General features: G+C 37.6%; 2 protein-coding genes across 2 annotated transcripts; both read left to right on the forward strand.

The window, feature by feature from the left end:
- Positions 1–391: 391 nt before the first annotated feature.
- On the forward strand, positions 392–6,468 carry LOC146547103 (coagulation factor VII-like). The gene is made up of 8 exons (XM_085265421.1): positions 392–507; positions 1,753–1,916; positions 2,946–2,970; positions 3,236–3,349; positions 3,992–4,138; positions 4,878–4,984; positions 5,208–5,328; positions 5,587–6,468. The coding sequence occupies exons 1-8, from the start codon at positions 435–437 to the stop codon at positions 6,177–6,179; spliced, it is 1,344 nt and encodes a 447-aa protein (XP_085121547.1). The 5' UTR covers positions 392–434; the 3' UTR covers positions 6,180–6,468.
- Positions 6,469–7,169: 701 nt separating this feature from the next.
- f7i (coagulation factor VIIi) lies at positions 7,170–14,443 on the forward strand. Its single transcript, XM_085264596.1, has 8 exons — positions 7,170–7,261; positions 7,763–7,923; positions 8,593–8,617; positions 9,007–9,120; positions 9,267–9,404; positions 9,724–9,839; positions 12,588–12,708; positions 13,641–14,443. Exons 1-8 carry the CDS (start codon positions 7,201–7,203, stop codon positions 14,249–14,251), a joined length of 1,347 nt encoding a protein of 448 aa, XP_085120722.1. The 5' UTR covers positions 7,170–7,200; the 3' UTR covers positions 14,252–14,443.
- Positions 14,444–16,364: the final 1,921 nt, after the last annotated feature.

The following is a 16,364-nucleotide window of genomic DNA, read 5'->3' on the forward strand; positions in this document are numbered from 1 at the left end:
CTGCAAATATCTGTTTATTGTTGAGTTTAACAAATTAAGCCAAGTCAGTCAAATCCTTCTTTTGACTGAATGATTTTAGTCTAATAACCTTCTAAACACAAGACAAAACAATGTGTAAGTATAATACATACATACACAGCCTCACGTTATAATAAATAGAATAATATTGAACTCGTGTAGGCTGCTTGACTGCTTGGTGTTTGAAGTCTACGTCAGAAATATCAGAAATACACAAAAGAAACTCTGCGTTTGCGTAATTTCTCCAATTCACCAATGAAACAGTGATAATCAGGAATCTGGAGGCAGAAACTTTCAGTGATTTTGGGTCAGAGTTTCATCATTCAGGTTTCTCCACTGATCATGTGACCACCAGCAGGAGGAGGGACGGACTTTGGACCCGAAGCCCCACAAAGACACAGCACAGCAACTTTCTGATGAAATCAACTATGTGGCTGAAAGTCTTCATCATCTTCGTCTTCAGCTTCCACAGCTGCCAGCTGGCTTCAGGTGAGCTAACACGTTTACGCGTATCGATCACTGATTGATTGATTAGTTAGCTCAGGGATTAAGCAGTGACATGGAGGTGAAACCACTTAATCATAGGTCTGTTTTTGTCGTGAGAGGGACGAGAATGACCATCATTTTGAGCTAATATTAACATGTTAACAGTGACATCTGATGCACAGTATGGAACAGCAGAGTCAAATAAAAACACTGATTGTAAGGTGGAGCTTCTAAAGCAGTGTAAGGTGGACAGTATATGCTTAAAAACAAGTGTGTTTAGAAACACAAGGTTTCATCTGCCCCTCCCCCCACCCCAAAAGGGGGGGAGGCAAAAAGTTTAAGTCACCTGTACAATAAACCAATCAATACATAAATAAGTGAGTAAGTAAGTAAATAAAATTATATTTAAAAAACAAACAGAAAGAAAATGGAAACCACAGAAAACCAAAAATATCATGAAAAAATTGCAAATATTTATCGTTATGAGACTGGATGTGGGTAAAAATAAACAACCACAGTGATTATTTAATCAGTTTTTAACAAATTATTATTTGACAACTAAGATAATAATCAGTGAACCTTTTTAAAGAAAAGCGTCATCATTTGCTGCCTCTTATTTCTTACATGTAGCACTTTACTTTATTGCAGTAAAGTTTGAGATTTTTACTCTACGGTTTGTTTTAGTCATTTCTAATGTGTTAGGTTTTATAAATGATTTAATGTTTAATGTCTAACATTTATTTGTCATATCAGTATATTTTTGTTTATGTTATTCATCTATGTTCAGTTTTCTATAGATTTGTTTTTTGTTTTTCAAATAATTATTTATGAAAACCATCAATTTTGCAAAGAGCCACAAATGCAAATTAGACTTTATGGTTACGTCACATTTACTTTGTTTATTAAGGTGCTCATGGTAATTAAAATGCATTGTCCCGTATAAATAAACATGTCAGAGATATGGAAACCAAGCAGTTTATTGTAAAAATAATTATACATAACATACGTGATCAGTGACTTTACAAAGGCTTCAGATGAACTTTGATCAGAATCAAATTTAAAAACAATGCAATAGACATGTAGAGATTTCAGTCTTGTAGGACATTTACTTTACAATATAAAGCGCCTTCAGGTAACTCTTGTTGTGATTTGGTGCTATATAAATAAAACTGAATTGAATTGGATGACCAACTCTGATTGAGACAGAACTATTCTGATGAACTCTCCCCTTCTTCAAATGTTGGGCAGTCTTTCTGGATAAAGATCGAGCCAATGGCGTTCTAGTTCGGACTCGGAGGTATAACTCAGGCTGGTTTGAGGAGCTGCAGATGGGAGACCTGAGGAGGGAGTGTATAGAGGAGAAGTGCACCTACGAGGAGGCCAGGGAGGTGTTTGAGCACACCGAGCTCACGGTAAAATCAAATTAAATTTTCACTTCACTGAACATGTTTTCTATAAAAGAGTTTTACATGACAGGAGAAAACAGCAGGTGGAAAAAAATGGTATTGGGACTTGTCATGTGTGAACTAAGAATAGATTTAAATTACTGATACTTAAATTAAATGCTGTTAAATACTGAAGCCATGTTATTTCAGTAAATTACTGACTAGTTTTAAGACAATCATTCATGTAAACATGCAAATTGATAGCAATTCATAATTAGCAACACAAACAGAGGCAAATAATTGGCCACATGAACTCATGAGGTGAAAATGTGCTTTATACTAACTTTCCAACATACTTGGGATGCTGCCGATGCTTAGAAATTGAGGACAAGCGTATCATAGTCATTTGTAGGAATAGAGAGGGCATTATTCAATTTCTCACTTACTTAAACAAAACTTAATGTTTTTACTAATGTTGGCTTTCAGTTATAACTTGAGGGAAGAAGCCATCCCATTGGCTGTTAGGGGGCAGTGATTTATAGTTTGTAAAATTTTCTAGAAATACTTAAGAAACTATGTTCATGTCAAAGCTTTGCAGTTGATCTGAACCTAAAATCGCAGTTTCGTTTTTTAGTGAATAGCTGTAGGCCGCAACCAATCAGATAACCAAGAACATTTTAAGTCAGGGGCCAAAGGAATCTTATAAAACACTAAATAATCACAAACAGGCTAAAAGACATTCAAAACAACCACACAGACATTCGGGCTTACCACAAACAAACAGAAGCTGTCCAAGAAGAGACAAACATAACGCAGAGACTAAAGCACTACGCAAAGATAAAACACAGATGCAAGCAGATGCAGATCAAATCTAAGCAAATGACACACAACAAAGCTATAGAGAACTTAATGTGAAGCTAAACATCTGCAGGATTCACAGCTAAAGTGTTTTTCTTGTAGATTTGCTGCCTTTTACATATCTTTGTTGGAGACCCGATGTTTCTGTCTGATAGCTGGTTTATTTTTTTCACATTGCTGTAATTGTTGTCTCCTCAGAATGAGTTCTGGAAAACATACAACGGTAAGCAATTTCCCATGTTAAAAGTAGCTGGAATAAAATGTTTTTTTAGCGCAGCACCACATACATCTTGAAGACCAATTTTACGTCCACCTTCAGAAACTCCAGCAAGTCAACTTGTGAATTGTGTTTAGATTTAATACATTTAACGTAAAATATAAACTATAATGTCGATTTTAAGAGCAGCTTTCCCAAATAGAGATCATCAATAACACCATGTAATATGATACAGTCATGTTAAATCATTGTGTTCTGTGTTGTCTTATAGTACCAAACCCCTGTATTTCCAATCCCTGTCAGAATGGAGGCAGTTGCTCCACTCATGCTTCATCCTACATCTGCTTTTGTCTGCCAGAGTTCCATGGAGTCACCTGTGAGCTTGGTGAGCAAAGAATATGATCATTTTCACATCACTTGGCTGCTGTAATGTGAAGTATTTTCTATTTAAATTAGCTTAGCTAGCAGTTTGCCTTCATTAAAATTAAACTATGAACGTCACTCAGTTAATAACAGCAAAACATGTTTATGTTTTCAGAAGGGAATTTTATTTTGTTAGACAGAAAAAGAAACACTCAATTATAAAGGCACAAAATCTCATAAACTCAGCAAACTAAAATTACATTCACAATTCATGATGGTGAAAAACTGTGATTATTTAAATTATTATTATTATTATAAAGTTATATATAAAATAATATTTTTACAATATTATTTATAATTATAATTATAAATAAAAATTATCATTTATAATATTTTACTTAATCATATGCTGAATAAAATTTAAGTATATGACTTACAAAATTGTTATCAAACAATAGTCAAAGTGTTTGGCTTATTTTTAAGCTATATATAATATTTAACATGTACTTTATCAAAATTAATTATTCCTCCCGCCAGTTTATGAAAAACTACTTGAAAAGTAATTGAAATAACTGTTATTTGCTTTTTGTATAATTTAATTTCTTTTTACTTTTTTGTGATTAAATGAACAAATTACATAATTTAATTATGAACATTTCTTTAGAGGTGAAAGCTGAGATCGATACCTGCTGGGTGGAGAACGGAGAATGTGAGCACTTCTGTGAAGAAGACGAGTTCCAAAAAAAACAGAACTGCTCGTGTGCAGACGGCTACTTTCTCCATGTTGATGGACGGAGTTGCATAGCAAAAGGTTGGACAGTGATTTGTAAAGAACAAAATGTGAAAAATGTTTTGTAGATTCTCAACACAATTGTTTTCATATTTGCAATAACAAAGTTTATGACAGTTTTCTTTAAAAACCCATATTTGCTATGAAAGACAAAAACATAGGTTAGAATATGTAAAAACATTTAGATGCTGGTAATGGTAATTATTTTGTCTTAGTTTATCCATCACACCAATATTTTACATAACTGTGTGTATATGATTCTTTAAATGTAAATTTTTTTAATTAAGGAAAATAATCATTTGATTCTAGTAAACAATCAGAGGATTGAAGAATTAAAGAATTTCAATCACTTTTTAACATTTTTCAGGGCTGCAGAAAATGTGTGTGTGTGTGTGTGTGTGTGTGTGTGTGTGTGTAAATATTTGTTCAGGTATTTCAGTTTGACGAACATCATAGCGCTGAAGTTTATATATTTACAGGAAAATCCTGTCTGTTCATACAGGCCTCACTAATCAACCTTTGGACTCCCTGCTGCACTAAACAGTTATGAAATTCCTGTTTCACTTTAAACCAGCCCTCTATACCCCCAACCTCCCCACCACCACATGTGTGTGTCATCAGTGTATAAACAATTGCTTAGAACACTTAAGTAGTTCTAGTGCACCAGTAAAACCTTTAACTAGTAAAAGTTAAACCAGAGCTGCAGTTTGATATTATTTGCAAAATGAAATTAATAATGAATAATTTGTTATTGTTTCAGAGCCGATAGCATGTGGCATGGTCCCCATACTGCGGGGTGAAGAAAAGGAGGAGCATCTCCGAATCGTTGGAGGAACTGTATGTCCTAAAGGTGAATGCCCCTGGCAGGTAGGCCCAAGATAAAGGAAGAGTTCATCGGTTTAAATATGTCTGATTTTTTTATTAACTAAGCGTCCAGGGTAGCAGAGAGTCCACTAACATAAAAGGGTATCTAATCTCTTAGATTCTATCGAAACCAGTTTTTGGTTCTGAACAACAAATATTAATTTAGTTTTGTGTGTTTTATCCTTTTTGAAGGCTCAGACAAAATGTGCTCTTGTGTTGTGTGAAGGTATTGCTGATGTATAAAGGAAAAGGTTTCTGTGGAGGAGTGATTTATAAACCTACATGGATCATCACAGCTTCTCATTGCATGGAAGACATCGTGGTCCAGTTCCTGAAAGTCATTGCAGGTATGACTCTCATAGTTAAATATGCCGTCTGTTCAAGCAAGCCTGACTTATGAAGCAGAACAGGAGAGTGACAGGAGTCTAAACCTCTTAAAATGATGACAACCCTAAAAAAAATAGGAGGCTACCTGTCTATAAATCTTTTCATTAGACAATGAAAATACACAAGCATACTTCAAATCACTGTTAATTAATCTCAATTTAACTTTGAATTGTGCTCAAAGGATTAAATCTGAGCTGCCTTATATTTCTTTCTGTCAGGTGAGCATGACATTACGGTGAATGAAGGCACCGAGCAGCTCATCCAGGTGGCTGAGATTATCATGCATGAAAACTACGTATCAAGCACTGCAGACAATGATATCGCTCTCCTCCGCCTGGCTTCTCCCATCATCTATACCCAGTATGCTGTCCCAGTCTGCCTACCTACATGGAATCTATCCACCCGTGTGCTCTGGATGATCCGGCTGCACACAGTGAGTGGCTGGGGGAGGCGGAGCGAAAATGGGCCTACCGCACAGATCCTTCGACGCCTGAAGGTGCCGCGAATCCGCACGCAGGACTGTGTCGATGAGAGTGGCGTAGTGCTCACTCAGAACATGTTTTGCGCCGGATATATTGAGGGTCGTCAGGACTCGTGTAAAGGTGACAGCGGTGGACCCCTGGTGACCCAGTATAAGACGACAACTTTCCTGCTGGGGATCGTCAGCTGGGGGAAGGGCTGCGCCCGACCGGGGAACTATGGCATCTACACCCGAGTGTCCAACTACCTTGAGTGGATCCACAACCGGACGGCAACACCAGATCAACCGAGGAACAGCAGCAAGACTTTGATGCACAACCTTACCACCTGAAAGACCCGATTAACTTAGCTTAGCATAGCTCATATAACCAAATACTGCGTTTTCACTTTTCTGATTGACTGCTAAGATTCTCATTAAAAACTTTGCAGAAAGTATTTCGCTTACAAATTTTGGTGGTTTGATTTCAATTGATCAGTTCTGCATATTTAAGAAAGTTCATCAAATCGTTAAAAACACAAAACATTCTTTTACAAATGTGATGCTTTACTGCTTTTCTCTGAACAGATGATAGAACAATGTATTGGATTTCTTTTAAATTAAAACGAGCCTTGTGAATGTATTTTTCATTGCATTTTGTAGACAGAATGACAATTAACACTTAGAATTGCCATGTTGAGCTATTCACGATTTTAACCCTCCCCTTTCCCATCCTGAGGACACCTGCTAGGGTAACCATTGTTTGTCTTTTTTTCTGATAAATAATTTCAATCATATTTCCGGCCCAATGATTGGGTGTGTGTCAGAGGTTAGTGAGGGAAATCTCTGCCTTACACCTTACTATGGCTATCTTTGGGAAGCCCTGAGATCTATTCTAGTCGCCACACCATGCCAATACATAAGAATCAAAACACATCTTTAAGCAAATATTCTTTATTGGGGAAAGACTTAAATGACCCCTGAAAACCAGGGACAACTCAAGAGGTTTGTTTGGTAGGAGGCGCACCGGAAACCAGAACACGGGACCTGAAATAAATAATGTGTAGAAAACACAGTGTTAAATTTGGTGGATTCCAAAAGAATATTCAAGTGTCAGAATATCACAATTACTGAGACTCTTTGACTCTGAGTTATCTCCACATTTATATTTTTAAAATTGTCAGTGTGTGAGATTCATGAATACTGTAGCCTTAATGGAAATGATTGTATAGAGGGAATGAGATTTCCTCCTAGGTTTTATTTACCGACCGTTAAAGCAGAGCACATGATCAGTGGGCGTGGACTATATAAATATTCCCTGCCCCCTCATCTTGAAAACCCCTGTTTTCTGGCAAACACTCTGAATCTGGTCAACATGCTGCTGAAGGGCTGCTGCATCATCTGGACTCTACTGTGGGGCACCGCTGCTGCTGCAGGTTGGTTCCTTTAGAGAAAATAACAATCAAAAATAACCTCAATTGGGAGCAGTTTTACACATCTTCTAATTCCATCGAGAAACCTAAAATGAAAAGCTTAACTTATGATAAAATCTGAACTTTGTGGATGGTTGAAGAAATGTCACAGACTGGCAGGTAATATATTTTTATGTGTATTTTTTTTGTGTTTTTAGAAAAACGCAAAGCAGATGTGTCTAATGTTTCTTTAATTGATTGACAGAAAACAACTGTTTTGCTGGTTTAGTTATTTTCATTTAAGGGTTAAGCTTTTTCAATTTTTACTGGTTAAATGATCACTGTTAGCTCATTATTATTTCTTTCAAAAATTGAATACTTTATTATTAATTCTTACATTTCGTGCTATAAACTTATATTCTCACACATGCAAGTATGTAATTGTTCATACATGACACTCCACTTTGTACATTTAAATGATTTTATTGAAAAAAAACCCTCAATCTTTGCAACCCGCCCTTCCAGTGTTTGTGGAGAAGCATGAGGCCAACTTAGTCCTGCAGCGCTGGCGACGAGCAAATAGCTTGTTTGAGGAGGTAAAACAGGGAAATCTGGAGAGGGAATGCATTGAGGAGATCTGCAGCTATGAAGAGGCTCGGGAGGTGTTTGAGGATGAAGATCAGACGGTCAGACACACTGATGTTTAAAAGAAGTAAAACTAGAAGAAGAAATAGAAGTAAAAAGTCCCTGTGGTGGACCTCCTTAGGCTGTCCTACTTTTCTTTTCTTTCTGTCTTCTTCTGTTAACTTTCTCCCCAGCTTTTTTCTTTTTCCCCCTTTTCTATCCCCCAGTCCTGTCCCTTGTGGTTGCATTAACCCAAAATAAATTCTAATAAGATATGACTGTCAAGTGGACCATTATCCCATAATGTTAATCAGCATGTCATTTTCTGGCCTTCTGCTAACAGGATACAGGCTAAAATCATTTTGAATTTATAAAACATAAAATTTTAGAAACTAAATTATTCAGCCTTATAATTTTGCCTTAGTTTGAAAACATAAGTGACAACAAAATTCTACAGGTAAACTGACCAAACTGTCAATGATGATTAAAGATGATTATTAAATTAGACCTCTGGCATGTGTTGCATATTAAACAAATCTTTTGCTCCAACTTTATACAACACTCTTTTTCAGAATGGAAATGATCCGCCTGCTGATACTTAGTCAAAATGAGCACAGAAACCTAAAAAAACTCAAACTGTTGTTTAATACACTACAATGTTTATCACTAATTTACCGATCAAAATAAATAAATAAATAAATATGAAAGTTATTTAATATTTCTTTCTTTAGATGCGGTTTTGGCAGTCATATGATGGTAAGTAACATTTTGATTTTAAATTTGTTTGTGTTACGTACGCACATATGACAGGTGAGACCAAAGTAGAGATGGTTGGCCAAAAATCAAAAACAACATATCAGCACAAACACATCAGATTTCAAGCCAGTGATAGACGACTGATGATTTGGACACATTGGAGTCATTGAGTCGATCGTGAACTCCTTCGAAATCCAAAGTATTCAAGGGTTGAGTGTGAGGCTAGCTGTCTCACAGGGTCATGAAACAGGACAATGATCCCAAGCACATCTCCAAGCCAGTGGACGCAGTGCAGGGAATTTTTCTTTCCACAAAAGTAAATCAAATTTTCTTGCTTTCATTTAATCACTTTGATAAATCTGACATTATCATTATAACTCTTCTGTAAGGTCGTGACCCCTGCCTAATCAACCCATGTCATAATAATGGGACATGCATTAATCTGGGAAATAGCCAAAAATGTCAGTGTCTCGATGGGTTTGAAGGACGATACTGTCAGACAGGTAAGAAATAAGTTGGTTAAAATTAATTTTATATGAAGATTTACAGAAAATTGCTGAATTTAAACCCATATACTTTTATTTCCCTGGTATTTATCCCTAAATAAAAAAACTTTAAAGCTTTAAACAAATGATTTTGATTTTCTCAGTCTTTGAAGATACCCTGAAGTGCCTTTACCTAAACGGGCGCTGTGAGCAGTTCTGTGATGGCTCAGGATCTAGACGTCGATGTTACTGTGCTGATGGATACGTGCTGGGAGACGATGGACGACACTGTGTCCCCAATGGTAGAAATGTTGCAGGACTACCTCCATTAAGAGCTTCAGCTTCATTATTTTTACCCTGATCACGATGTGAAATCCTTTATTGAGCAGCCATCAAATCCTTTTATAATAGATACACTTGACTGATATGATAAAAACTATTCGACCCCAAACTTAATGTCTGTCAATTTAATCGTCTCATTTAAAGGTAGTCACATGATGTCTCATTACGGGAATGACTGATTGATTGCTTCTGAATTTCTTGGGGAAGACGTTAAGTTGATTATCAGTTACTTTACATCTCAGAGGATTAAGTAGTTGTGCGGTTGCATTTGTGTTACAGTGGAGTATCCATGTGGTCGGGTGGCTCCACCAGAAATTGGACAAAACCAGACTGCAGTGATTACTCCAAGGATGGTGGGGACTTACCACTGTCCCAAAGGAAACTGTCCTTGGCAGGTAAACACTGCTTTATATGAGTGATCAAACTGATTGTTTCATCATGGGTGTTTTCATTGCACCATTCACTCATGAGCTGCATGAGTTTACTTGATGCAATCAAGCCTACAGAGTCTTGCTAATGACCTACTAATTGTGTTCAGATGTGTTACAGTTGGGACATCGGCCCTCGAGGACTGGAGTTTGACACCCATGTCCTAGAGCAGGGGTAGGCAACTCCAGGCCTCGAGGGCCGATGTACTGGAGGTTTTAGATGTGTCCATGATCCAACACAGCTGATTTAAAGGGCTAAATGACTCCTCAGCATTTCTTGAAGTTCTCTAGAGGCCTGGTAATGAACTAATCATTTGATTCAGGTGTGTTAACCCAGGGTGATATCTAAAACCTGCAGGACACCGGCACTCGAGGCCTGGAGTTTGACACCCCTGTCCTAGAGGGATTGTCTTCTACGTAGCAGTAACATTGCCAAAATTTGTCAACAATTCAAACATCTTGTGTTAAAGTGGAAATGTCAACTTGACAGTGGACAGTTTGAACTTTTGATGACTATGTTAATGCATAATTCAAGCTTTATACAACTTAAGTAGGCGACTTATCTTCAGTGTTGGGTAAGTTACTTTAAATTAGTAACTTAGTTCCATTACTAGTTACTTCTATCAAAAGTAACTCAGTTACTTCAAGTTACTCGTTACTTTCAGAGTAACTAGTTACTAGGGAAAGTAACTTTGGTTTTACTCAGAATTCTCTTGTTAATGTGTTGCTTCCGTAACTGGATACCCAGCCAGACTGCCAGTCTTCTAGCTTGCTTACTTGCCACAAGTGCACTGTGCCACCTACCAATAGAAAGGAAAAAAATAATGTGCACACTTCCATGAGAGAAATCCCACACCTGGACCGTCGTTGACCGCCGCATGATTCTAGCCTGCTTTTTACATCCAACACAAAAACTGCAGTCGTGGTGCTTTCGATTGTACTCAGAACTCGGAAATTCTGCCTTCTGAATAGGAAGATGTAGGCAACACCAGACTGCAGATGAGCTGCATACAGGGCTGGACTGGGACAAAAAAATCATCCCGGGCATTTTGACTAGAGACCGGCCCACCATTATAGGAAAAATCATAAAGCCTTTGAATGAAAATAAACACTGTTGTGACAGTGATGTACACTGTTCTGATGGTATATATGCATCAATCTATCAATCGTTTGTTGTAAGATTCAGATAATTATTTTTTTAAAAGTGAGACATTGTAAATGAGAATAAGAAAGTATTTCTTTGTGCCCCCCTTTCCCCGTTAATGCCCTACATGCCCCCCTGGCAAAATTTTGCTAGACCCGCCCCTGCACAGTTACCAGCTGTCAGCTACCTAAAAAAGGATCCTGGTGTTATTTGTCTCTCAGAAACAGTTCATAACTTCACTTCAACTCATTCATGTCACCTAAAAGGTAAACCTGTTTCTCCATCACCTGTTCAGCTCTGATGATTCAGTAAGGACATCTCCTGGTTTCATCTTCATGTTTCCCTCTCACCACATATCCAAACCGACATCATGACTAGCAGCTTTACAGCTGTGGCTCCAGCAAACATCAGCTGATAGTAGAAATTAATATTAAATAAATTCTAACAACAGCTGATCAAGCTTAAACATGCTGCTGTTGTTTAGCGCGACATCCGCTGGTTTCCTCTTTCTGGCGCAAAGTGGGCGATAAATAAACAAGAGAGAAAAGCCGATCAGCTGATCATTGATCAGTTTCATGATTGAAGTAGAAACAGGAGAGGGAGGGTGAGAGAATGAGAGAAGAAGAGGCAGCTGTGCAGCGTAAACACAGAGTAACTCCAGCTTTGTGTCTTTTTCATTGTAGCTGAAGTCCGGGACAAACTGTTCCTTTTCACCTCAATAAGAAACGCGTAATATTTTCTCTGAATACAGACGATTCTGTTTTTTACAGGACGGTTGGCAACTCTAATAATTAACTTTATGAACAAAATAAAGTTCAACATCAGTAACATAGCACCACCCAGCTGTATAGAAACTCCATCATGCTAGCTAGCATGCAGTACGAAAAAGTCCGCATAACGAAAATAAACTCCATCTAAACTTGGTTCATATCTGACCCAGAGAGACTGCAGGTCATAACTTCTTACCTGAAGTTCAGTTCACCTGACACTCTCGGACCGGCGGCTGCTTCGGGTCTCTCCTCTTGCCTCCCTTTTCCTTCATCCACCTGCTGGCTTCCACCACTTGCTAATGTTATTGAATCTGTGGAAGCTCCGCGATAGCCACCACACGAAGTAACGAATAACGAGCCTATTTAAATCCCAGTAACGAGTAACGCGTTCCTGGTTTTGGCATAATAACTAGTTACCGTGCTCGTTACCACAATAATAACGTAGTTACTGTAATGCGTTACTTAATAACGCGTTAGTCCCAACACTGCTTATCTTTAAAAACACCCTGTACAGTTTTTGAGAAGAAAATATGTAAATGCTGTAAACATTTCCTCTGTTTATTTCTGCTGTAAACCTGGACAAATTTACATGTTCAGTAGAGACTAACCAAATTTTTGAACCACAGTCAAGTGGGTATGGTAGAAAAGCATAACATAGTTTAAATGATACATTAATGCAATAAATTACAATAATACACAAATGATATATGAAAATAAATATTGTTTTTAGTCTCAGGTTTGATTTTTATCCTGGGAAATAGTTTCTATCTTATAGTTAATGTAACCTTGTTTTTTTATTAGGTTCTGGTTCAGTTAAATGCAAAAGCTCACTGTGGAGGTGTTCTCATCCATCCAAAGTGGGTCATCACTGCTGCACATTGCATCCATGGCCATGACCCCCAAAACCTGACTGTGGTAGCAGGTAAACTCATTTGCATCGCTAACATATCAGACCAGTTTCTAATAAAATGTAAAATTTAAATATCATTAACTTGTTTTAAGTTATCAAATTGGCTTTTAAAGTTATTTGTCACTGCCTTTAATTGCCTGTGACATTATTTCTAAAAGTAAAAATTGATATTGCAATGGCGTTAATGTGCTACTTTGCAAAACATACTTATAAAACTATTTTGCCCCTATTGGGGAAGAAATAGGAAAAACTTGATGCAAAGACTTGCATCAGCTTTAGCTTGCTTCATATAGTGAATCATATAAGGCTTACGTGATGTACTCATGAAAGTGGTCACTTTCTCTTTACTTTCTTATATTGTTTTAGTAAGTATCCAAAACATACAAGTTTCATTATATAATTTTTCAAGGGATCTTATATCTGTTTTCACTCTTGTATGCTTTTCATACAAGTTTCACACAACAGATACAAACTTTGTACGATTTATATATATCTTTTCCATATGGAGTATTTTGATACATTAATTTAACATCTAAATGTTATTCTTTTAAAGTTAGCTTTTACTTTCATTAATTTGTTGAATTGAGATGAAAATATTGGTTACTGTCTTGAAAAATATATTTTTTTAGTTGTTTGTAGTTTTTAGAGTTTTTTATTGTGTACTTTTGTTAATTATTTTAAAAATGATTTGATCTAATAAATCTTGTACGTTAGTTCATAATTTCACTATCAATTATTTTCTAAAGGGGTTTGCACTCATTTATTTTTTACAATGTGTTTCCCATCATTAAGTTTTGTGGAAATTATTTGGTATGGGTTTTTGTAAAGTTGTTTTTTGATCCTTTTTTTCCTAATATTTTTTTAATTATAGGATTTATTTATTTATTTATTTATTGGTTATTTTGTAAAACTTGGCTTTCTCTAACTCTGGTCTGTGTCACCAGGGGAATATAATTTGGATGTGGAAGAAGGCACAGAACAGGAGATACCTGTTTCTTTGGCAATTGCCCATGATAGTTACGTCTCAGCGACAGGTGACAGTGACATTGCCTTGCTGCAGTTGAGCCATGCTGTCAACTTGAGCCAACACATCATCCCTATCTGCCTGCCCACTAAAGATTTTGCAACGCGGGAGCTGTTGCTACAACGTTACCACACTGTGTCTGGCTGGGGCAAGAGGACAACAGGGGGCAATGGTAAGACTCTAGGTGCCCTGGTTTCCCCTGTCCTCCGCATGATGCCAGTCCCCATCCTCCAGAACTCCATGTGCTCCCTGAGAGCCAAGTTCAACCTCACTGAAAACATGCTGTGCGCCGGATATCTGGAAGGACGCCAGGAGAGTTGCCGTGGAGATGATGGCAGCCCACTGGTGTCGCTGTTTGGCTCCACCCACTTTCTGACTGGTGTGGTTGGCTGGGGACGTGGTTGTGGGGCTGGGTATTTTGCGGTGTATACCAACATGGCCAATTTTGTGGAGTGGGTGGAGAAGACCATGAAAAATCCACCATCGTCACCGTCACATTCTCTCATAATGGTGGAACAGAAAAGAAATTAGGAGATTTATTTTTCTTTGTTGTTTATTTCTTTTCTGAAAAATTTGAAACGTTATCACTAAAATGCTTTCATTGATCTTCCTGGTCTTGTCTGGTTTGTTTGGCTGAAATGTTAAAAGTGAAGTATTTCCATATGGTTTTCTTGAAAATGTTAAAAAATGGAGAGAAGCAGAATAAATGTTACTGTCAAAGAACTCTGTGGCTCATCTTTGTGGGTAATATAAACTCTTAACATGCCTTTCTGTTATCATGTGTCCACCTTCTCCAGCTGCATTCCAGATGATCATGGTATTGTGTTTTAAAAGCCCTTTAATCCCAGTAATAACTGAACATTTGTTTTTCTAAGCTGCAGAGTCAATACACGTTAGTTTGGACTGTGGACATCCAATACTCGCCCCACTAAGAGCGCTGAGCTGATTGGCTGCCATTCAACAACCTCCGCACTGAGTCAGAGTTTTAAAAGAAATCTCCTCATTTACTGTACCCCATCTAAAAGTGAGGTGAAACAAATCCTTCAGGCCTGAGTGTGTGAGGAAGCTGCACAAACTTTTACATAAGTGTAATAAGTGTCTTGTTTTTCATGATTTAATGTCTAAAACTTAATTTCCTTGCATACTGCTGCCAGGTTCTGGATTTATCTGTTGATAGGTTTTCTACTAGGCTCTGACCATAGACACGGTGCCCTCCGAGTTCCTATTAGAGTCAAACCTTGTTTATAAATGTGGTTCACATGTGAGCTAGATATTAAAGATATCCAGAGAAGCCAATAATGCAGCTTTGAGCTCATCCTTTGGAAAATATCTTTAACTTCTCAAACACTCAAAACCAGACTAAGCTACCAACCTTACTTGCTGACAATTGCTTATTAAAGGTTAATCATAGTGAACTGGGCAGATGAGTTATGCAAATACAGACAAGATATTTTGTGCCTTTTATTAAAATTTTGTCTTTCATACTATTCAGTGTTCCCTGTTGACTGCAAGGAATTTAATGATCCAGACTGTTGATGATTACGACAAAATAAACCTGCATTTTTTCTAATGACCAGCAGTAAACAACCCCTCAGGTTCTGACAGTATGGAAGTCTATAAGAACACAAGAACACGAGCCTGCGGATCACTTATCTTCTGAGCTCAGTGTGCACTTTCCTGTTGAGTTTATGGTATTGGTCTCTAGTTTCGTGACTTTCTGAATGAAGGATTTACCAGCATGGCTACCTTGTGGCTGACAACTTGCTTCCCTATGAATCCCCTTATGTTTTATAAATCCTTGGTTAAATCTACAACATAGTTTTACACCTCACGTAGTTGCTTATACTTGCTCTTACCAGAAATGTAACTACACATAGTAGGGGAACAGAGCTCAACAGCTGCAACAGATACTACTTTACTTCCAGAGTATAATGATTAGCATGACAGCTCACAGTTCACCAGCTTCTCTTGTTTTTATCTCTGACAATCTGTTGGTTCTCTTGTCTTCTCTCCTTTCTGTGTTTCATGAAAAGCAGCACGTGCAGCTTGACTGTCTCATTTTGCAATAGATAAACAACCACTTCACCCATTGGGACAGGAGTCCACACAATACTCCAAAATTTTTTTGGCTTACTCCAAAGAAACAGCATTTTGGTGTTGGTGTACAGATGTGGATATAGTCTTAAAGCTGGGTCTTTATGAGACCTCCTGTTGTGTCCTCTATGACGTGCACTGATCCAGTCTTTTATGTTGTCAAAAAAGCTTCAACTTTTTAATACTGGATTTTGGAAGACCTTTGGATGTAGACAGCACCACCCGAGCAGCTGTTCTGATGATGCCATTGCCTTTTTCTGTATTTCATATATCCATGACGGTCAGTACAGCAAGGGTTAAGGTTCAAGTCTAAGGAGCTTGCAAAGAAAAGTGTCTGGACTTTAAGTTGCTTGAAGACATCTCACCTCTCATCCGAGAAGCTTCTTCAGGATGAGAGGTGAAATGTCTTCAAGCAACTTAAAGAAGTCCAGACACTTTTCTTTGCAAGCTCCTTAGACTATGATGACCTGGATGAATGAGAACCTTCACAGACGGTTAAGGTTCAACAGACTAAAACCTTTGACCTGGCCTGATCCTGTTCACAGCAAAG

This window comes from Mchenga conophoros, linkage group LG23 (genome assembly GCF_057382185.1).
Source record: "Mchenga conophoros isolate Kocher_MC1m ecotype Shallow Benthic linkage group LG23, M_conophoros_male_GT1.1, whole genome shotgun sequence".
NCBI classification, from domain to species: Eukaryota; Metazoa; Chordata; class Actinopteri; order Cichliformes; family Cichlidae; genus Mchenga; species Mchenga conophoros.

Excerpts from the sequence above, each read along its gene's own strand:
- f7i (XM_085264596.1), top strand. The coding sequence starts at position 7,201 with ATGCTGCTGAAGGGCTGCTGCATCATCTGGACTCTACTGTGGGGCACC. Across the intron at positions 8,618-9,006 it reads GTTTTGGCAGTCATATGATG|GTCGTGACCCCTGCCTAATC; the intron begins GTAAGTAACATT and ends CTCTTCTGTAAG. Across the intron at positions 9,840-12,587 it reads AAGGAAACTGTCCTTGGCAG|GTTCTGGTTCAGTTAAATGC; the intron begins GTAAACACTGCT and ends TTTTTTTATTAG.
- LOC146547103 (XM_085265421.1), top strand. The coding sequence starts at position 435 with ATGAAATCAACTATGTGGCTGAAAGTCTTCATCATCTTCGTCTTCAGC. Across the intron at positions 1,917-2,945 it reads TTGAGCACACCGAGCTCACG|AATGAGTTCTGGAAAACATA; the intron begins GTAAAATCAAAT and ends TTGTCTCCTCAG. Across the intron at positions 5,329-5,586 it reads GTTCCTGAAAGTCATTGCAG|GTGAGCATGACATTACGGTG; the intron begins GTATGACTCTCA and ends TCTTTCTGTCAG.